The sequence below is a fragment of the Misgurnus anguillicaudatus genome, chromosome 6, assembly GCF_027580225.2.
Source record: "Misgurnus anguillicaudatus chromosome 6, ASM2758022v2, whole genome shotgun sequence".
Classification (NCBI taxonomy): Eukaryota; Metazoa; Chordata; class Actinopteri; order Cypriniformes; family Cobitidae; genus Misgurnus; species Misgurnus anguillicaudatus.
Window position 1 is genome coordinate 20196683 of NC_073342.2, and position 23949 is coordinate 20220631.

At 36.9% G+C, this 23949-nt stretch overlaps 1 protein-coding gene across 1 annotated transcript; it reads right to left on the reverse strand.

The window, feature by feature from the left end:
- Positions 1–351: 351 nt before the first annotated feature.
- atp2b1b (ATPase plasma membrane Ca2+ transporting 1b) lies at positions 352–23640 on the reverse strand. The gene is made up of 20 exons (XM_073868720.1): positions 23393–23640; positions 19953–20366; positions 14117–14314; positions 13067–13324; positions 12835–12960; positions 11853–12062; positions 11271–11303; positions 9740–9886; positions 9434–9648; positions 9022–9264; positions 7952–8193; positions 6710–6947; positions 6234–6501; positions 5960–6066; positions 5627–5818; positions 3210–3423; positions 2746–2957; positions 2544–2651; positions 2279–2467; positions 352–2185 (listed from the first exon to the last, which is right to left on the reverse strand). Exons 2-20 carry the CDS (start codon positions 20140–20142, stop codon positions 1847–1849), a joined length of 3729 nt encoding a protein of 1242 aa, XP_073724821.1. The 5' UTR covers positions 20143–20366; positions 23393–23640; the 3' UTR covers positions 352–1846.
- Between the last annotated feature and the right edge of the window lie 309 nt (positions 23641–23949).

Consider the following 23949-nt stretch of genomic DNA (forward strand, 5'->3'; position numbering starts at 1 on the left):
GTTATATTACTAGGCGTGTACAACTTGTACAACAAGCGTGACATCGAAGTACCGCGAGAAAGCACAGCTATAGAATAGAAGACTAACTCTCGCGGTACTTTGATGTCATACGACTATCAAGCTGCGGAACCACGCATGATATCGAACAGGCCTGCTTTATCTCAGGCGGAAAGTTATACATGCTGGCCTATTTGTCAGGTGTAATTTTATGTTAATGGCCTTTAGTATTTAGTAATATGCAAAAGAATTAATTTATAATAAGTTCATGTTAGGACATCTATGATTATTTGCATGTATATTTTACTTTAAGTGTTGATATTCCAGCCCATCAAGGTCTAACTCAGTAAAACCAATCATTAAGTTGAGCTAAATATTCATATTTATTGACAAAAACCATATACACAACTTGAAGACTTTACAATGTAAATTGAATCACAATAACTATTTACATATTCTTAGATAACCAGACATTAATTACAATAAAAAATCATATTCCATGAACAAATGGAAAAATATTCATTCCCAAAAGAGGAATGAAACTACAGCAAAACAAACAAAATTGACCAACAAATTCACATCAAATCTTTCATATTCAGCTCTTTTGTTAACCTTACTCTATATTGTTTATTGTGTATACATCCAAAAAGAGGCTATGTCCTCTCGGTAATTCAGTTGAAATAATTTTAAAGGGGACATATCACAAAAAATGACTTTTTCCATGTGCTATAATTGGGTCCCCAGTGCTTCTATCAACCTAGAAAATGTGAAAAAGACCAAGCCAGTAACTTAGTTTTGGTAAACCATTATCTGCAAGCAAAAAATAGGTTGAAATTTGTCTCCCTCTGTGATGTCAGAAGGGGATAATACCGCCCCTTAATCTGCACTATCCTACCACTGCACAGCCATTAAGTGCATTATCTATATAGTACTTTAAGCTTAAATTTCACGTACATACTCTGGGGACACCACATATTTATTTGAGATCTTAAAAAAGTCTTCTAAATGTCCTCTATAAATGTACCCACAATTAACTGTATCTCCAACAAAAACACAAATTTTCATTACACTATTTTATACAGTTGCATCTTGTGTTGCTTATTTGTGCTGATGTCTGTTGTTTTAGGGATATGGTGGGCCAACATTAATAAATACACCAAAAAACCTATGACTGTAACTGTAAATGATTACTGTAACTTTTATTGTAGCTACCTTGAACTACATAGAGTATGTCCTTATTTGGTTCATTTAAAAAAAAATAAAAGTAACAAATGTTTTCCCAAAATGTAACACTGTAAATCTAATAAATTATTATTAATATTTCATAACATTAATTCATGTTCAGTGTGTAATATTTATTAAATGTATTATTTATATAAGAGGACTGCATCCAACAGTAACAGATATACCATAACATCTAGAATTATGTAATGGCAAAGCATTACGTGTATATAAATTCTTAATTTACAGTAATTTAGACCTTCTAACAATTCCTATCTTTCTTAAAAGAAAAATCATATTTTTTTAGGCAAATAGTGCACTTTCAAAAAAGTGTTTGTATGTTCACAATGCAATGCAACTACATCTTAATCCCAAAATAAGAACTTTCCTTAACTGCAAACAAATACAACTATAACAACAGAAAGTAAACCTCATATCAAAATATTTAATTGAAAAAGATCTAGGGGAAGTAATAAATAAAATAAATTAGTTGTTTTTTAAGATGCAACACTGTCAAGTTTTGCTACCATTGCCAGGTCTCCAGGCAGACACAGGACCAAAACCAATGTCCATAATTCTCCCTCGCATGTGGTTGTGGACGTGGTCTTCACATATTTTTGGTAAAGGATTAAAGTGAAGTCTCTAGGCTGTGAAGCGGACTTCCAGGAGCCTGTGGGTAGATGGTCTTTGCTAGATCTTGATGGTGATGGTAGGCCTTGCTATTAGTGGCATTATTGTTTTGATTAGCTGAAGATGAAACCGGAGGAAGTAAGGGAGGATCAGTGTTGCGTTTAGTAGGCGCATCATCCTCAGGGTCCGTGTCATCGATGAGTGGGATGGTTATTACAGAATCCTCAATACGGAATTCCGGGTAGCTCATGAAGTTGTGGATGGAGCTGCGAGACTCTGGCGTCTCCAGGCCTTCGTAGGGTGACATGGCATCTCGAAAAGCATTAACCACACGTATCTGAGGAAAAAATGGAAATCGGATGTAACAATCAAAATAACAAGGTTGGACACTTAGAGATGTTTCAGATATATTCAGATGTTAACACAGTACCTGTGTCTGAATTCTGTTTAGACCCCTACACCACAAAACCTGTCCTCTTCTGAGCTCCATCTCAGCATGGTCAATTTCATCCAGGTCTTCCATCTCCTCCAGTTCTTCCTCAGGGATCTCTTCCTTCTGTGTTCCATGACCTGCTGTCACCAGGAACTTCAGTCGGCTCGTGGGAATAGTAGTAACCAACTGTGAATAAGAGGATTTTTCATTAAGAATATGGTCTGTAAGGTTTACATCAAAAAGGATGTTTTTGAAAGCCTACCTGACCCCACAAAAGACAACCGAAGCCAAGGAAGACACACCAGAGCCACTGGTCAACACTGAGACCTACGCAGCTAAAAGGCTTCCCTCCAAACTGCACAATTATGATCTATAAAAAGATCACCGTGTTGGAAATCAGAATTATTGCTGAAAGAAAGAACTGACGTGGGGTTCACATCATAAACGATTGAAATGTGAAATACCTGGATAACAAATGTCCCGAACACAATCGTGCAGAAGATTAAGTTATTAAAGATCCCCTCGAAAACATTTCTCTCTCCGTGGATCTTCCGAGCGTTAATCTCGTTGAAGAGCTGCATCATCACAAAGGTGTTAAAGAGGATGGTGTAGTGCTCCGAAGGAGAAGAATGCAGTGGTGTGTTCCTACCACTGTCAACGTCAAAGATCTGCTCACCTGTGAGAATACATTACATTGTCAGATAAAGTCAAAAAAGTGTCCCACAAGCTGTCACTGGGGCAGTATCCTTTAAAAAAAGATGCACCAATATTTGGTACCTTTGAGGTACTAATATGAACTCTTTAGGTACAAAAGTGCACGTTTTCAAAGGGTACCGCCCCAGTGACAACTTGGGACTATTTTGTGACCATTGTAGCTGCTTTCTGCATAGCTCACTCCGCTCGAATGCTCTTAGTATAGGATGCTCACCGGCAAACAGCAGGGTGAAGATGATGGTCAGCTGATATACGGCGTTTCCAAGGATGTTCTTCATCATGGTTCGGGAAATGAGGGGCTTGTTGCGACCGTAAGGTTTCCGTAACAGCAAAGCTTCGGTGGGAGGCTCCGTCGCTAACGCCAGCGACGCAAACGTGTCCATGATTAAATTCACCCACAGCATCTGCACAGCTTTGAGTGGGGAGTCCTATGTGAAGTTTGAAAATAACAATGTTAAAAATGGAAGGCATGATGGGAAGTTAAAGGGTGGGTGAAGCGTTCCTGTAGCTCAGTTGGTAAAACATTGCATTAGCTGCACAAAGGTCATGGGTTTGATTATCAGGGAACACACATACTGATGTAAATGTAGCTTAAATATACTATCAGTTGCTTTGGATAAAAGTGTCTGCCAAATGCATAAATGTATGGAAATGAAACTAAGTGTTTGCATACAGATGCAAAAAAGATGCATCAAATTAAAGGGATAGTTCACCCAACAATGAAAATTCTAATTAAAGGAAGATATTTTTTAGGTAAGTTTGTAACCAAACCGATCAGAAGCACCATTAAAGGAATATTCCATTTCCTTAAAAGAGAAATCCAGATAATTTGCTCACCATCATGTCGTCCGGAATGTGGATGTCTTTCTTTGTTCGGTCCAGAGGAGGTTGTGTTTTTTGAGGAAAACATTGCAGGATTTTTCTCATTTTGATGGACTTTGATGGACACCAACACTTGGCACTTGACTCAACACGTAGCGGTTTTTTCGGCGGAGTTTCGAAGGACCATAAACGATCCCAAATGAGGCATAAGGGTCTTGTCTGGCGAAACGATTGTCATTTTTGACAAGAAAAGTGGCAAATGTACACTTTTAAACCACAATTTCTCGTCTTCCTCCGGTCCTGAAAGTGTCAGCGTGACCTCACGCGATACGTCATGATGTCAAGAGGTCACAGAGGACGAACGCGAAACTCCGCCCCAGTGTTTACAAGTGTGTTGAAAGAGGACCGTTCCGACGTTGTTGTATGTCGAATGATACTAATTAATGTCTTTGTGTCAGTTTATTGTTTACAATGGTCCACAAATGTGCATTTTATATATGTAACACATGACCTCCCTACGTCACTACGCATTTACGTGAGGTCTCCCTGGGCGGGACCTAGACGAAAAGTTGTGGTTTAAAAGAGCATATTTTTTATTTTTCTTGTCAAAAATTACAATCGTTTCGCTAGATAAGACCCTTATGCATCGTTTGGGATCGTTTATAGTCCTTTGAAACTCCGTTAAAAAAAACTGTTATGTGTTGAGTTAAGTGTTAAGTGTTGATGTCCATTAAAGTCCATTAAAATGAGAAAAATCCTGCAATGTTTTCCTCAAAAAACATAATTTCTTCTCGACTGAACAAAGAAAGACATCAACATTTTGAATGACATGGTGGTGAGTAAATTATCTGGATTTTTCTTTTAAGAAAATTGACTAATCCTTTAACTTCCATAGTAGGAAGAAAGAATACTATCAAAGTGAATGGTGCTTCTGATTCCAAACATACCTAAAAATATCTTCCTTTGTGTTCATCAGAACAAAGACATTTATGGGTCAGTGACATAAACGGTTTGGCAAGATGAGAAATTCAAAAACCTTTTTAAAAAAAAGCATGCATCAGGTTTATTTCGCTCATGGTGTATTTATTTTAATTTTATGTAATAAAAAATGACCTTTAGCACAATTTTTATAAAGGTTTAGACTGAATAAACCTGAAAATGTCAAATGGTGTAACCGCCAATTTCGCCAAAGAATGAGAAATCTTACATATTTTATCCACCTTGATGGCATGTAAGTGTAATCATCAAAAAAAAAGAAAAATGTATTAGTTTTTTCAAAATGTATTTCTAAATGTAAATTTTAATGCGTTTTTGTAATATTTGTCATGACATATGTTAAAAACAGCTCTGTTTTCTAAATAATCTTTGACAAATTTAAAAATTTAAATAAAATAATCATATTACACTAAATTAGATGATTATATTTTATTCCACATTTTTTATGAATATATTTATATTTTCATTTAAAAAAAATACTAGTTTTTTTTTAATACACCAATTGACACAGACCAGTTACACCATATTGACATTTTTGCAATTATCCCCCAAATATTCTTTCAAAATGAAATAAAACCAGAAATTTTAGACTTCAAAAAAGAGAATGCATGCAAGTAATCTGCAAAGTTATTTAGAAATTTTAACCCTTTTACATTTAATTGAACCATACGGACACAAAATAATTAACGTCACATCATTGACCCTCATACAGGTTTGTAACAACATGAGCATGAGTAAATGATGACAGAATTTTCATTTTTGGGTGAACTATCCCTTTAGGATAGAATTGGGAAAAGGTTGTAAAATCCTGACCTGTGTGATACAAGCTCCAGTAAATGCCACGATGACAGCCACAACGTTGACCGTCAGCTGAAACTGAAGAAACTTGGAGATACTATCGTAGACATTTCTCCCCCACATCACAGCTTTCACAATGCTGGTGAAGTTATCATCTGTCAAGATAATGTCTGATGCTTCTTTAGCCACATCTGTACCAGCAATACCCTGAAGAGACAAAACTAATCAATGTCAAATGTCATTAACAATGTATGTGCTATCTTCTTTCTTTGATGTGTCATAACAACACTGAACTACAGTGTTAGGCTAGTAATGTCTTTCAAAAAAGTGTCAATAATCTGAAAATACCATTGCAAATCCGACATCGGCTTTTTTTAGAGCAGGGCCATCGTTGGTTCCGTCTCCTGTAACGGCGACTACTTGTCTTTGTTCAACAATGGTGCTGTCGATTATACCTTCACAAGAAATGTTTTGTATGTTATAAATAGCTCACTTGGTAGAGATTGCGTGAGCATCAAAAAGTCATGGGTTCGATCCCAGGAACACACATACATACTGATAAAATATAGACTGTAATGTAATGATTTGGTGACAGTGATGTCATAAACTTCGCCCTCATTACCTTTCACCAGTGTGTGCTTATCGGCGGGGGAAGATCTTGCAAGCACTCGTAACTTAGGCCAGATCTTGTCTATGCGTTCTTGCTCAATCTCTCCCAGTTCATTGCGTATCCGCTTGTTGAACTCTTTGCCCTCAATACACAGGAAGTCGTCACTGGGATGGAGAATGCCGCATTTGGTTGCAATGGCTCGGGCTGTGTTGATATTGTCCCCGGTGACCATGCGCACTGTGATGCCTGCTCGCTGACACTTCTTAATAGCATCTGGGACCTGTGATGTTTATATCACGCAGGGGTTAGGTGTGAACAAACACATGGTGATGTAAATGTATCACCATGGAAGGAAAAGCATGCGCTATTTGAAACTGGGGCAACAATCGTTTTTAGAATGACTGCCAGTGGTTGGAATACGAGACAGATGTATTTGTTATCATCAATGTGAATGCAGAGGATTTTTTTTTGTTTGAGTGAGCAGGTACCTCTGGTCGAACAGGATCCTCAATGCCCACTACACAAATGCAGGTGAGTCCGGTCAAGATATCCGTCTCATTGTCCCAGTCAGGTTCCCCATCTGAGATGGGAAAGTCCCTGTAAGCCAAGCAGATGGTCCTCAAGCCCTCTGAGGCCATGGGCTCGATCACGTTTTTCACAACGTCCTCTCGATCCCTGGGCTTGAAGACTTTGGCATCACCATTGGTTGACAAGATTTGACAACACCTGGGAAAATATAGATTAGTGGAAGTGATATCTATCTATCTATCTATCTATCTATCTATCTATCTATCTATCTATCTATCTATCTATCTATCTATCTATCTATCTATCTATCTATCTATCTTGATTTTTACCATTTTAGAATCCATTCAGCCGATCTCCGGGTCTGGCGGTACCACTTTTAGCATAGCTTAGCATAATCCATTGAATCTAATTAGACCATTAGCATGGTGCCCAAAAATAACCAAAGAGTTTCAATATTGTTTGTTCCTATTTAAAACTTCACTCCTCCGCAGCTAAATCCTGCAAGATGGAGAATTAAAAGTTGCGATGATATTACGCAGTGCGCGAAAATAGTCCCTTGCTATTGAAAGTTACCAGGGGGACTATTTTCGGGTGCTGCGTAACATTGCGCCTCCTGCAGCCATGTTACGGCAGCAACGTCCTTGATTATTACACCAGAATGAGAGTATAGTTCCTAGCCTTATCGGCCTAGAAAATCTACAGAACTACAGAAAATTCAAAGTTTTAAATAGGAAAAATATCGAAACTCTTTGGTTATTTTTAGCGCGATGCTAATGGTCTAATCAGATTCAATGGATTATGCTAAGCTATGCTAAAAGTGGTACTGCCAGACCCGGAGATCAGCTGAATGGATTCCAAAATGATACAAATCAAATGTTTCACTCTAGGGCAGCTGGAAAATAAGTCTATTTTCAAAAAAAGTGGAGTGTCCCTTTAAACAACTAATAAAATCAAAATGTATGGCTTATGTGCTTCAACAAAATGATGACAAATTACAGAATTACAGTCTGGAAAAACAGAAGAAGAATTTTGATGACTCATCCTGCACTGCAGATTTTTGTCCAATCAAATCCTATTTCGCCGTGATGTAACTAAAACCTATTTGCTATTTTAAAAAAGTACAATCTCATCTGAACTTATCATATATCAACACGAAACACAAACTGAGATACATTCTTATTTGGGTTCAAATGTATGCTTACTTTTTAAGAAGAATTTCTGAAGCTCCTTTGCTGAACATACGATAACTTCCATCAGAGTTTTTCAAGACTGTGCTCATGGATTTTCTGACCGAGTTGAAGGTGTACACTTTGTACAGTTTTTCCTCAGGATACTCATTGCGAATAGTTTGGTAATCTTTTCTTAAGTCAAGGGAAAAACCCAGCAAGGCACATTCGGTTTTGTTCCCAACTTGACGGGCCAGACCGCCATCTTTCTCAGGAGGCTAGACAAACGAAAAGGATTCATTTAGTAAAACCTTAAATAATAAATGTTACAAATTAAAAGCTAAGCCTTAAAGCCCGGGAAACACTGCAGGATTTTTGCCATCCTATAAGATCATTACTTTATCACACTGTGCAACATGTAGCGTTTAAACTTTCCCCTGCTATTGAAAGTAACCAAGGGGACTATTATCGGGCAGTGCAAAATATCACTACGCCTGCTGCAGCCATGTTACAGCAACAAATTCCTTGATTATTACACCAGAATGAGAGTATAGTTCCTAGCCATATCTGCCTAGAAAATCACAACTTTTAATTTTCCATCGGTCTTAGTACACGATGTAACTACAGAAGGGTCAAGTTTTAATTAGGAAAAATATCGAAACTGATTGGTCATTTTTCTGCGCAATGCTAATGGTCTAATCAGATTCAATGGATTATGCTAAGCTATGCTAAAAGTGGTAGCGCCAGACCCGGAGATCGGCTGAATGGATTCCAAAATGGTAAAAATCAAATGTTTAACTCTAGGGGAGCTGGAAAATGTCTCTTTAAAAGCCACAATCACATAAATCGCGACGATTGTTTCACGATGGAAATATTTCGTCTGGGACAGCAAAAAATTGTGCCGTGTATACAGGGCTTTAGGCTCAAATACAAATATGGACTTTAAAGATTTTAATGGAATATACAGTATTGTTCATTTTTTTAGCACAACGTCATTTTAACATTGTATACATTATACAACTTAAATACTTCATAACCCTGGGTTTAATAAGATGATAAATTGTGCGAAGTTATCCCTACATTCACACAAATACATAATTTCTTACCATGATTTTGGAAGTGTATGCACAGTTAACACCGATGCCTTTGATGAGCAGGTTCATGACTCTGCCTGGAATCAGATCCGGTTCTGGAATCTTCTTGTAGTGTCTGTCTGCGATATACACCTGAACCACTTTCATTCTATTCATGGTTAAAGTGCCTGTTTTATCAGAGCAAATTGCAGTGGCATTGCCCATCGTCTCACAAGCGTCCAGATGTCTCACCAGGTTGTTGTCCTTCATCATTTTCTACATAGAATGACAAAGATATTACTGCTTTTCAGAAGTTCAGGTACTAAATTACACATAAATGAAAGTGAGCAATTGTCTTCGGAGACTGTATACATAAAGTTAGTTTAGTACAGTAGTAAGCTTCCAAACATCCGGCCCGCCCTTTTTTTATTAACAGACCACTTACTTTTACAGAATAAGCCAATGAGATGGTAACAGCAAGTGGGAGACCCTCGGGCACGGCGACGACCAGCACAGTGACACCAATAATGAAGAACTTGACAAAAAACTGGATGTAGATGGGAGTACAGTCTTTGATCCAGGGAAGCCCCTGAACCCAAAAGGTGTCCACCAGAAAGAGAACTATAAGAATGATGACCGTGATGGCTGACATGAAGAGACCTGGCAAAAAACAAATCACCTTGATTGTCTTTTACTTGTGAATTCATGTTTAATATTATGATACTTTTGAATACAAATGAAATAAAATCACCTGCTTTTCCAATTTGTACGGCTAGTTTGGTAAGCTTTCCTTGAAGTACTGATTTCTCTTTCTTTGGTATCTTGTTTTTTTTCAATTCATCTTCACTTTCATCGTCGCTGTGAAGGGGGTCCATCTCCACCCTGCCTCCATCCTTATCTGAATGTTTATATCAATGTGATTTTAGTATGCTCAAAGAACACTACTATTTTTTACACTAAACATCTCTGCGCACCTACCCAGTCTCATGTAGATGCGTATAAATAGCACAAAGTGTAAAATTCATATGATACGAAGTGCATATGATACGCCAGTCCTTTCCATTCATTTAAATGGCGCATCTTTTTTTGTCTTTTTATTTATTGGTTTCTGAATTTTTTTGCTGTTTTTTACCATTGTCGCTTGGGTTTGGGGTTAGAACAACTTTTTGTTACGTAAAAATGACATCCTAACCCAAACCCCAATTCTAACCCCAACTCCAAGCGACCATGGCTTAAAAATAGACAAAAACATTGGAATTTGGCGTGCATATGATACTCCTGTCCTTCCCATTCACTCAAATGACAATTTTTTTTGTGTTGTTTTATTTATTGGTTTCTCAATTTTTTTTTAGGGTTAGATTTAAGATTTGCTTAAGGAGGTTATTTAATATACAGGTTTCTCCATGTTTTTCTCTATTTTTAAGCCATGGTCGCTTGGAGTTGGGGTTAGAATTGGGGTTTGGATGTCATTTTTATGTAACAAATAGTTCTAACTCTAAACCCAAGTGACAATGGTAAAAAACAGCAAAAAAATTGAGAAACCAATAAATAAAACGACCAAAAAAGATGCGCCGTTTAATTGAATGGGAAGGACTGGCGTATCATATGCACACAAAATTGGAATTTGGCATATGTATTGCACGGTTTTTACACTTTGTGCTATTCATTCACAACTATGTGAGACTGGGTTGCTCTGCAAGCAATTTTACATTTAAAAAACGTCTGATAGCCGTCCAAACAAGGCAAAATTTGGGCTGTCAAGTTTATTTTGTCCAGAAGTGGGTTACTCATAATCAACAAACATGTCAATATTACACATGGGCTACAGGGGTACAGAATGGGCTCAAAATGGGGATCTTATCTGGGGCTCACTTGGGTGACCCAGTTAGGACCCACATCGGGTCTATAGTTAACCTAGATGGTAAAATGACGACTATTGCTTATCGGGATTTGAAAATATATGCACTACAAAGGGAATTTTCTGAAATAGAGACTGAGATTGTTTATTGTGAATGTTTATATGCCTGTGTGTATCCGTGTATGGACAAGAGGAAAAAGCAGAGCAGTCCAGTCAAAGGCCTTAATCTTCTTAATCTTGCTAATCACCATGAAAACAGTGAAGAGCACCTGTCTTTGTCTTTTAGCCCCTGCCTTGAACCATATGTTCAGACGACACTTTTACAATTTACAAATAGGAGAAAAACCTCTAAAACACTAAAACATTACACATTATGAGACCAGCATCTAAAATGGACTTAAAGATAAGTAATGCTTATACTCACCTTTCTTTCTTTCTGTTTCCTCGTGCTTTTTGTCTGTTGAACACACGAGATAGACCTATCAGATATTTGTGAATTTTGCAAGAGACAGGATTTCTCACTGAATGTGCTTTTATCGTATCCCAGTCCAATTTGCATACTTAAAACTTGATATCTGAATATTATATTTAAAGGAGTAGTTCCCCCAAAAATGAAAATTCTGACCTTTTTACTCATGTTGTTCTTAACCTGTATGAGTTTCTTCAATCTGCTAACCACACAATAAAATATATTTTGATAAAAGATGGTAAGCAAATTGACTTCCATAGTATTTGTTTATCCTACTATGAAAGTCAATAGGTACTGTCAGCTATGTGCTTACCATCATTTATCAAAATATCTTCTTTTGTGTTTCACAGAATAAAGAAACTTTTTTAGTTAGTAAATGATGACAGAATTTTCATTTTGGGTTGAGCAAGTTTTAAATATTTCCAAAGTTTCCATATTTTTCTGGATATACATTCATTTTTTACATGGCCAAATAACTGGACGTTTGGTTGGAAGGGGGATACTTAAACTTTTGGAAATGCATTTTAGAACTCCTACTTTTCTTTTTCTCTTTCTTCTCCTTCTTTTTTCTCTCCTGTTCTTTCTTCTTCTCCTCTTTCTCCCTCTTTTTCTTCTCTTTCTCCTCTTTTTTACTCTCACTGTCCTCATCTCCCCCTCCTCCGAGCAGAGTGAAGATGATGCCGGTCTGAGAGTTGATGCCCACGGCAGTCACCAGCATCTTGCCAGAGCCCTCCATCACATGTGTGCCTGAGGTCAACAAGTATGTTAGTCAAAAATCACCTGCAGTCCTTTAAAGAGTCAAACTTTTCTAATTCCTTCTAGATTTTAAAACCATTTAGGTACAGATATGTATACACTTAGTTCCAATATCTACCTCTGAGGTACTACACTCTGAGAACAAAGGTACATGAAAGTTGTCACTGGGGAAATACCTTTTCAAAAAGTACATTTTTGGACCTAAAATGTACATGTTGATACCTTTTTAATAGGTACCGTATAGGGATGCGCGATAATTTGCATGCGATAGTCATTGCGCATCTCTTCAGTGAAGCCGGTACCTTGATTAGTAGTAAATCGCCATCAACTGCTTTCAGCTGGAGCCGCATTTACTGCACAAAGCCTAAGTTCACTTATAATAGGCCCTGCGATAATCTATCAGTAGGCTTTGTGTAGTAAATGCCGCTCCATCTGAAAGCAGCTGATTGCGATTTACTACTAATCAAGGAACCGCTTCACTGATGAGATCGCATGCAAATTATCGCGCATCTCTACCGTCCCAGTGACAAAAAGGTACAACTTTTGTACCTTTAATATGAACTCCGTAGGTGCAAAGATGTACTTGAAATGGTAAAGCGCATCAGTGACAGCTAGGGACCATTTTTTTCTGACAGTGGGAGCATAACAAGCCATACTAGCCTCACAAATATTATATATGTATTACTTTTTAAAGAAAATCACAAAATCTTATTGTTACCATTATTTACACTTCATGATTGATTTAGTAAAACGGAGACTCAACCTGAAAGAAGCATAGGGTCTTTGTCCAAAGTTTTTTTGACATGGTCAGATTCTCCGGTGAGCGAGCTCTCGTCAATTTTTAGATCATTGCCTTGGATTAACACACCGTCTGCAGGAAGGAGGTCACCTGTGGAGGACAGATGTTTTTTTTTTATAAAAATTATAAGTGCAAAGATAAATCATTTACAATAAGACCTGTGCATTTTAACAAAATCTTGAAAGTATTACATTACCATATTTAACTTGAGCGATGTCTCCAACAACAATCTCAGCTACAGGAATCTGAACGACCTGCCCGGCTCGGACCACGGTGAACCTCTGCTCCTGTTCAATGCGGCTCTGTAGCCCCCGAAACTGCTTCTCTTTACTCCAGTCATTAAACGCTGTCACGAGTACCACGCAGACGACGGACAACAAAATGGCAGCTCCCTCGATCCAGCCCGCTTCTGCTTCTCCTTCATCTTCAAGTCCTCCAGCTGCCCTACCACAGTCTGCACCAATAACACAGTTGTAAACTGTAAAACAATTATTGGTTTTGCAAAAATAATGGCTGTTTTTTAACAGATTTCCTTTAAATACATCCTCTGTCTGCCATTGGTCAAACAAATAGACAGTCCTGCCCTAAACGTAAGCTTGATTTAGGTTGAGCCAATTCGGCTGGATGGGATGGTTGCCGGATACTCTAACATTTAGAGGAAATAAACCTGAATGTATTTGAACTGTTAAAGGTGCACAGTGTATATTTTTAGCGACATCTAGTGGTGAGACTGTGAATTGCAACCAACAGCTCAGTCCACTGCTCACCCTTCCCTTTCAAAATGCATAGAGAAGCTGTGGTAGCTGTCACAAGACAAACACGTCATCATCTGAGACAACGTAGTGACAAATGCACTCTATGGAGCAATTTGTCTGTTTAGGGGTACTGTAGAAACATGACGGCGACTTCCATGTAAGGGGACCCGCTGTGTATTTAGATAAAAACAGTTCATTCTAAGGTAATAGAAACAATACAATTCACTTTGTAAGTTCTTTATACACCACTAATAATATAAATATTATATTGCATTTCTGTCAAGAGATCCTTTTAAAAGTTACACAATGCACCTTTAAATGTACACAAGGTAAAATCACTTTCATAAGCTTGAATACATTATAGGAGTTGAACATGACCCTGAGGTCATGCTACAGTTTCTATTTGTTCCAGGTCATGGTCATTCAACAGAACAACTGAGCAAAAGAAATCAAGGCATATTATTCATAACAAACCCCCCTGAAATACTCACATTCTCTCTCTGTATCAGGAGGTTTATAGAAGGAAAGGCCTAAAGATATTATGGCTGCAACTTCCAAAATAATTAGAGTCACGTCCTGCAATGCTTCCCATACTAACTGAAGGAAAGTCTTTGGCTTTTTAGGAGGTATAAAATTCTTTCCAAATTCTTCTTTTCTTCTCGCAATGTCATCAGAATGACCACTTAGACCTAGAAAATGAGAAAGAGCAGAAAAAATATTACTATGGATTTTATTACAAAAACGTTTGTCATTAAAGGAGCATTTCACCCGTAGAAACATTCATCTTTATTGAAAGTGCATCATATTTGTAGTCGAAATGTAACAAACATTTCGAATTTGGTGCCTATTTGACCGAGAAAAGGGGTGTTTGTAGTCTCACCCGCTCAACAAAGATATTGTACTTCCTGCTTTCAATGATGCAAAATTATGCTTTTTACATCATTGAAAGAAAGAAGTGCAACACTGAAATCTGTATTTCTCCTGTCTCAGTGGCAACTGAGGAAATGATGCATGACTATTCAAAAACATGACTGGGGTTCTATACAAAGCTTAAAGGATATTCAATTTTCTTATAAGAAAAATCCAGATAATTTACTCACCACCATGTCATCCAAAATGTTGATGTCTTTCTTTGTTCAGTCGAGAAGAAATTATGTTTTTTGAGGAAAACATTGCAGGATTTTTCTCATTTTAATGGACTTGAATAGACAACAACAATTAACACTTAACTCAACACGTAACAGTTTTTTTCAACGGAGTTTCAAAGGACTATAAACAATCCCAAACGAGGCATAAGGGTCTTATCTAGCAAAACGATTGTCATTTTTGACAAGAAAAATAACAAATATACACTTTTAAAGCACAACTTCTCGTCTAGATCCGATCCAGCGCGACCTAACGTAAATGCGTAGTGACGTAGGGAGGTAATGTGTTACATATATAAAACGCACATTTGCAGACCATTGTAAACAATAAACTGACACAAAGACATTAATTAGTATCAGTTGACATACAACAACGTAGGAACGGTCGTCTTTCAAACACTGGGGCGGAGTTTCGCGTTCGTCTTCTGTGACCTCTTGACGTCATGACGTATTGCGTGGGGCACGCTGGCGCATCACGACCGGATCTAGACGAGAAGTTGTGCTTTAAAAGTGTATGTTTGTTGTTTTTCTTGTCAAAAATGACAATCGTTTTGCTAGATAAGACCCTTATGCCTCGTTTGGGATTGTTTATAGTCCTTTGAAACTCCGTTGAAAAAAACTGTTACGTGTTGAGTTAGGTGTTAATTGTTGGTGTCTATTAAAGTCCATTAAAATGAGAAAAATCCTGCATTGTTTTCTCAAAAAACATAATTTCTTCTCGACTGAACAAAGAAAGACATCAACATTTTGGATGACATGATGGTGAGTAAATTATCTGGATTTTTCTTTTAAGAAAATTTAATATTCCTTTAATGCAAATGGGTGAAGTGTCCCTTTAAACTGTCCCTACCATTGGCAAAACTGTGTTTTCTTTTAAAGTATATGGTTTCCCTGGGTTTAAACCCATGACTTTTTGCAGTGAAATTTAGATGATCACTTAAAACAGTGTTTCCCACTGTGCCGTGGCACACTAGTGTGCCGTGACAGCTTGTTTGGTGTGCCGTGGAAAAATTAAAAATCACAACTGCGTGTGTCAATGTCATCAATTCCAGCCAGGATATAATCTTTGTGTTCATCAAAACAAGTGTAATTGCATTGAATGTGAGTACTTCATTTAATATAGTAAAATATTCTAGTTTAACAAGTCATTTAAGCATTGCAATAGAGGTTTGTGCGTTTCTTTTAATGCTTTTTGGTATAGTGGTGTGCTGTATTATTTTTTTACTTATCAAAACTGTGCCGTGGCAGAAAAAAGGTTGGGAAACACTGACTTAAAAATATAAATTCTGTCATCATTTACTCATCCTCATGTTGTTACAAACCTGTATTCTGCTGAACACAAAGGAAGATATTTTGAGCAATTTTTGTAACCAAACCGTTTTTTGAGGACCATTGACTCCCATAGTATTATTTGTTCTAATATGAAAGTCAATGGTGCTTCTGTTTCCTGCTTCATTGCAAATATTTTCCTTTGTGTTAAGTAGAACAAAGATATTTATACAGGTTTGTAACAACATGAGAGTGATTAAATTATGATTTTCATTTTTGTGTGAACTATACCTTTAAATAATCACTACAGTAGATATAGTTAAAAACACTCATGTAACTCTATAAAAATTGGGGTTAACAGTTCAAGGTAAAAAAAATTCTTCCAAAAGAACATGAACAGTAACACAGTGTAATCCTGGTCTTTCTTTTTTTTGCTCAATTACAAAATGCTACTCGATCTCCACAAAGGTTTGCCCACTGCTGGCAAGGGCAAATGCGAACGTAAACCCTGTGCCAGTGGGATTAAAGTGAGGCGGAGCTCTGAGCCGCAGTTTGAGGTGAGCGGGATTACATGTGCCCCACCTGTCACAAATACAACTGTCTGTTATGGCACATAACAAAACCAGATGTGTCCGCACAGAAGGATAAGACGATGCAAATCAAACACAACGCACAAACTTGAATAAGATAAAACTATATTTTTAAAATGATAAATGTAAAAGCATATTTTGGTGGAATTATCAAGGGAAACATAAGCTGATTGTGGATAAATGATTTGAATGGTTTATATGTTAAAAAAGAGGATGGACTCCAATATCCAGATGTTCACCTTGATAATCTTGTCCCAAATATAAGTCAAACACAGTAATAAATGTCAAATATTTCAAGGTGCACAGTAAGACAAAATAATATGCAGTTAAATAACAACGGAGAGCTGTTTGACATACAAAAAACTGTTCAAGGGTTAATCAGGGATCCCACACCTTAGTTAACTTCAAATTCAAGGACCTTTCATGGACTTTCCAGGTCCAATACCCTCAAATTTAAGGAGTAAATGTGGGGACACATTTCCAGTGAGAGCAAGGTTACATCATGTTACCTTTTAAGATAGATTGTTACAGTTCCCTTTTGAGGGAACTTGCGCTGCGTCACTGCGGTGACACTTTGGGGACGTCTCCAGGGGTACGTGCGTCTGAATGTGTATATCAAATTCAATCAATGGTGAGGCTTAATGACAAAGACAGAGTGACGCGTGAGCAAGGAAGTATATCGCTTTCTGAAATATTGCCAAAGACGGCATTACAGTAACGCAGGAAGTATGACAAGGGAGACGCAGCATCTCATTCCCTTCTTAGGGAACAACAGTTACATACGTATCCCGAGACGTTTTCATGTGTCAAACACAACGATGCAAAAAAGCATTTTAGAATGAATCAACATTCGCATACAGAAGATATAAGCATTTAAAGTGAACAGTTTAGCACGTGTGCTTAAAAAGTCTAGAATTTTTATGATATTATCCTACACTACACAGGGAATAATATGGATTTTTTTCCAGAAAACTTCTTGCATAAAATAGATTCGAGCACTTTTAATGACCTGTATCTATGTACGTATATTTTCAAAAACTTCCCAGGGCCTTGAATTATTTCCCCCAGATTCACAAACTTTCAAAGATTTCAAGGACCCATGGGAACCCTGGATAATAAAATAGAAAGTAGCAAAAATAATTTCTAAATGTGCACTCTAATGGCTACCTAAGAACACACTGAGGTAAATATGTGACCCTGCCTGAAAACCGTGAAAAACAGCCTTGATATCTTAAAAGACACAATGAAACGGTAAGAAAGCAATTGCCTGTTTTACCGTCATGACCATAGATATGTATAAAGGCTAGATGTTTTACGGCGGAGTCTCTAACGTCATCGCCTGGCGGCCATCTTTCCTCAGATAGCTCGCTCACTCGTAGCATTGTGTTTAATGGTGCAGGTACTTTTAAATGACCATAACTTACAAACTTTCAAACGGTTTGGTTTCTTACAAACATTATTAACGTGGCTATAATTCTGGATGCTTTTACAATAATTTATGAAAATTATTCATTAAGTATGCAGTGTCATGGGTACATCTCTGATGTTTATAACAAACCAAACCGTTTGAAAATCGGTGGAGAATTGAGCAAGTTGTGGTCATTTAGGGGTACATGCTCCATCAAACGCAATGCTACGAGTAAGCGAGTGCCCTGTGGTAAGATGGCCGCCAAATGCGGACGTTCAACTCAATTGGCCAGCAGCGCGGGCGAGCAATCTAGCCTTTATACATATCTATGGTCATGATGTTTATCCAAGCGAAACTTCTTTTGAAATGACAAAATGTAGGGCTGGACTTAAATTCGTCCTTTGAGAATTGATTGGATCGTTTGAAGTTGGGTCATGTTGTTATTTGCTAATCACTGCAATCTTTTCCCAGGCCCTGTCCACCTGCCTTACCATATGACTGGAAGTAAAGAGACTAGAGATCGTTTTGAGGAGGGGAGGAGATTAGTTTTTTGATTAACTCTTTCCCCGCCATTGACAAGATATTTTGTCATTTAAAAACAAACATTTCTATAAAAAAAAGTGTTACTGATGAGGTTTTAGGGTTATTAGATGGTGCTCTTCCATAATTTATACAAATATTTTTAAATTTTACACTGCATTTATGTTTTGATAATCGTTCTGAAGATCTCTAACAAAATTCCTTTAACAAAATGCAATTATTTCAGCTTTGCTAAAAAATTTTTTTGGAAGAAAAATACCCATATTTATGAGTTTATTGTTTGTTTGTTTGAAAGCAGAGAGTCTGTTCTTTTATTTGATATATTTGCATGTTTATATATTTTTAGAAGAATATTTTTCTGTAAGTTTCTTTTGTGAAAATCACAAAAAATGCTGGCGGGCAACTTTTCAAAAAAAGTCTGGTGGCGAATGAGTTAAAGATTATGAGGGCGAGTGAATTAAAAAAAAAAAAGCTCACAGGTAAGTCATTTGTAAAACAAATAACACAAAATAAAAAAAATTAAATATTGACTGAGTAAGGTCATGTCAAAGATCAAAATCAATATCTTAAAATTAAACTTTGATTCTCTTGAGCTTAAAATTAGATTATGACTTTAGCCTGGATTTCACAGATAAGGTCACAAATATCTTATTCAAAGACTTTTATTGTCATAAAAATAAACATATTAGTTCATATTTTGACTGGAAATATGGCAAAGACCTGGATAAACTTTATTTGCTTAATCAAAATTATAAAGTAATTAGATATTTGCTTCCCTTTAGACCAAAAACATGCATGGTAACAGATTACACAAGTATCTAAAAAAAGATCCCTGAAACTACTAATTACTAATTTAGCCGATGCTTTATCCTAAGTAATTACAGTACACTACAAGAACAACAAGAACAAGTGCTTTTCTCAAGAGCACAATGGTGAATTCAAGGATCAGCCCTTTGTGGGGTTTGAATTTTCGCTTTACTAAATCTGCTTTAAAAGACAGCATAAGGAGGGGTAGATGAACCATTAATGGAAGAAATATTCCCACCTTTTAAAAAAAAATCACCTTTTTGTGAAACATAATCTGTTTACCTCAGAATTTGGATGTGCCATGGCCAAACAGTTTGTAGTGTGGTTTGGGCAATATGTATTATTTATAAACGAGGAAAGTTGTTGTCAGATTGCATTGGTGATCTCTATTTTGTTAATACCGTGACAAACTATTTAAAAGATTTTGTGCTACAAGCCGCAAAGAAGTTGTTTTAGAGTAAACTGGCTTGCCTTAAAAGGTTAAAACGTTTTTTTTGCTCTCTAAACTAACCAAAATACAGTTAGATACAAAAAACAGTAAAACATTGGTAACAAAAGTAATATTTACCCTCTGTTGGTGATGATTTTAACCTGGAGCAGAGTCCCTGAACATCTCCATAGCATTCCTGAATTCTCTGTAATCCATCTGTCCCTCTGAGTTCCATAAGAGAGCGTAGCTCTTTAAGCGTGCAGCCAAAATCTCTATCATGATTGACCTCCGCCCTGTACTTAGACCCACGAAATGAGTTTCTGGCCATGTTGTTCTTTCTAAAGAACACCAAAATATGGCAAAATCTTCAGGAAAAATATCCAGATTGTCCTATAAACAGGCTTTATTCCTCAGGGGTGCAAACAGCGAGTATTCCAACAAACTAGGTGTCCTCGGAAAGCCATCTGGATTTGATGTCTCCGTGTGTCTTCTCTCATCCTGGTTTGATCAGTCACTGAATATTCAAGTCACCAGGTGGGCACCAAGTTATATCTGAAAACCAAAAAAAAAACAGCAATTAAATTAACTACAGTTTGCATCGGAATATCAAGTCCATTACACGGTCTGTCATTCCGATGTCAACATATGTGAAACATTCAGCACTTGAAGTCGAACATCTGACTGCCCTCATCCCTGTCGCCAACCTAAATAATGAATTTATTCTTGTACCATCGCGAATGTGCCAGATCAAGTTATACCACTGTCAAATGAATAAGGAAGTATGTCACTGTTTAAATATGATGTTGATAGGTATGGAAAGTGACAGTCAGTTTTCATAATGGTCCTGCGGTGGAAAGATTGGTCAGGATTGCTTAAGGAACGGAAATCTAAAATTAGTCCTGTTACATAAAACCATCATGTTCCTTAAAGAAAGCTGCCAAAGGCTTTGGAAGTGACTTTAAAGTTATAGAAATGAAAAGTTAAAGAAATTCATTAATGTATTTCATTCTTAGGTAAATCTGCAATGAATTATGGGATTGTTAAAAGCAGTACAAGGGCTTATGTAGCGCTACATCTGAACAGTTATTGTTTGACATCTAAATCCCTCTCAAAGGTCATGGGTACCATAACAGGTTCTGGTTATTATGGATACGTTTGGAGTTTAGAAACTGGCACTGCATATATATCACATTATAAGCATTCAGTTTTATTCACTGAGGAAAATAACAAAATCCAACTTTGACTTGCCAATCTCATAACTAAAACAATCACACCACTACACCAAAGCTCAACATGATTGTTTAGAAAAGACATGTTTGAAAAATATGAAATATATTACTTACAGATTTGTCAAACATATCCATTCCTGCAAGCAAGTGACAAAACAGCAAGACATAAAAACAGCGTCTATGCTGACACGGTCACAGGTGTTGCTTTGAAAATAGCTACTTAAGAAGAACTGCACTCATTGTCACATATAATAACCCCAAACAACACAAAGCCTCTGTTACAAAGTGACGGCCCAAAAAAATCCCAAAGATATGACATTCAGGGAAGAGTCTTGTGGAGCAGTCTCCATTAGAGGAAAAGGCTTGCTGAATGATTATCTCAGGAAAGCTTCTCGCTTAATCTAATTAGTCAATCTGTGGCAGTAGTGAGGCACAACCCCATGGCTAAAGTAAAGGAATAGATGCTGGTGAAGTATATACTCCTACACTACATAAGATTTGCAAACACCTGTTTTTACAAGTAATGTTATTTTGGGTGAAAGATTATAAAATTATGCCAATATTCCTATTTAAGACCTATCAAACACTGGTAAAAAATGCTCCCTATATTGGTCACTGGGGTGCGTGGTACCCTTTCAAAGAGTACACTTATAGACCAAAAGAGCTCATATAAGTACCTCAAAGAAACATATTGGAGCCATATGTAGGAGAATTGCCCTAAAGTGGGACACTGCCTAATGTGGGACCCCTAAGGTCTAATGTTTGTAAAAACATTGTGAAATGGCATCACAAAAATATATTCATGACCTCTCAAATGTCCAGTGATATATGAGGGTGAAGCATTAATCAAATACAAAGCACAAGTCTGAAATTCAAAAGATATCCCACATTAGGGCAATTCACCTTATACATATCTGTACCTAAATAGTAGGACCGTGACAGCTTGGGACCATTTTTTAACAAATTTGTCTGACTCTGAACTTGTGCACAATGAAACGGCAAGTTTACATAAACTCTCGTATTTTGGACAATAATTAATACTGAATAATATATATATATATATATATATATATATATATATATATATATATATATATATATATATATATATATATATGCTTAGATTTTGGATCAAATTCAAGAATTTTCTAGAAATTTTCTAAAATAATTAAAAGCGGATGGATTTGTTCATATTGTACCCAACAATGAGTTAAAAACAACTGAGCATTTTTATATTTGCTCATCCTGTGAGTTGAAAGTGTGAGTCACACATATAGTCATGATGCTCGAAGTGAAATCTTGCTGTCTAAAGGGAGCAACAACGTGAGACATGTTCATTTAATATTTGCCAGGAATAACTTGTCATTTTAGGGGGCTTAATAAAAACATATCTATAAAAATTTATTTTTATTATCTAAATAAGTCACAGAACTGTGTGTTTTTGCTGTTTAAGCAGAAATACCACATAATACCAATATACTTTTTTATTCAATTTCTTCAAAAGCAATATTAGGAAATTACTCAATCTTATTTTCCCTGTTATATAAACTAGTAGCCTAAAGATATTTATTAAAGGGCACGTGATAACAAATAATTGCACGAATTATAGCAATATCACACACAGTATGTCAGTAAAACATTTATAAATATGATATTACATTTATTTTCTATTATTTTCGCGCATTTAAGTATAAAAATGAGATACAAAGATTAAACAAGCACAAGCCCACACATTATGGAGCACAAAGCATGTGTTACAAAGCAGTTATGAAGTCAATGTGGCATCAATGCAAAATCCTCCTGGTGACACAGATATCACTGTAGTGATCCCTCTGTTGCGAGGGCTTTACACGAGCATGAAGTTTACATGGACAATCGTGTCTTTATGTCACGGTTTAGTTTGCGCGTTGATCTTTTGTAATGAAACAAAATCTTAACTTGATACGATTATTTTGCATACTGCCAACATTATTCTGAAATTCACCATTTGTGTTGCATAATGTATATGTTGACATTTACATGTCGCAGACGATGTTAACCAACAACCAGAGCATTTACTTTTAACATTTGGCAAGGAGCAGACATTTTTATTGATGAAACCTCAAAAAGCAAACAGTGGAAGAAATTTCAAAGTTAAGTCCAATCTTTGCGTAGTCTATTATTTATTTTTTAAATATCAAATGCTAAATAAGTGTAATAACGTAAAGATAAATTCATTAAAGATTTTAAAGGAGAAATCGCCTATCAATTATGACTTGGAATGCATTACAATGTCAAATCTAAGGAAATGTTTTAACCAATTGAATAATAAGGCATGATCATCACGCATTACATCGCATGTGTACTCACGCTGAACTGGTGAGCGTCAATTCCAGTTGGCATCAGTCGCCGCGCGCCGTGGATCCACAACTCGCTCTGTCAAGCTCCGCCCACAGCTCTGGAGTCTCTGATGCCCCGCCCACAGCGCTGGAGTCTGTGAAGACTTGCGTCACAGGCGCAGCCCGGGATTTAAGAGCAGCTGCTATTGGCCAACGATTTTCCAAGATACAGGTGCTATCTATCTATCTATCTATCTATCTATCTATCTATCTATCTATCTATCTATCTATCTCAAAGTGGCATGTTTGTCACAGGACCTTGGCTAAAAGTTTATATCTAAATCAACATTAGCTGTGGAAGCCTCTATGGTACATTCATGTGTGAATTGGTTTTTGATTTATAGATGAACTTAAAGCTCATTTGGGGGTCTTCACCCAATGGCACGCTAGTGTTTAACTCCACTGCTCTGTCTCAGGAACAGAGAGCATGACCTCGCTTAAACAGGATTAGCTATAAATAGTGCTGCCTATCCGCTCGACTATAGCATGGGCGACTCTTGCAGGCTCCATCATTAAACCCACTTCTTT

What these genes read in the sequence shown, in the direction of transcription:
- atp2b1b (XM_073868720.1), bottom strand. Translation starts at nt 20,142, where the DNA reads ATGGCCAGAAACTCATTTCGTGGGTCTAAGTACAGGGCGGAGGTCAAT. An exon ending in AGACCCTATGCTTCTTTCAG is followed by an intron (nt 12,063 to 12,834) that starts GTTGAGTCTCCG and finishes TGTTGACCTCAG; the next exon opens with GCACACATGTGATGGAGGGC. An exon ending in TAAACAGAATTCAGACACAG is followed by an intron (nt 2,186 to 2,278) that starts GTACTGTGTTAA and finishes TTTTTTCCTCAG; the next exon opens with ATACGTGTGGTTAATGCTTT.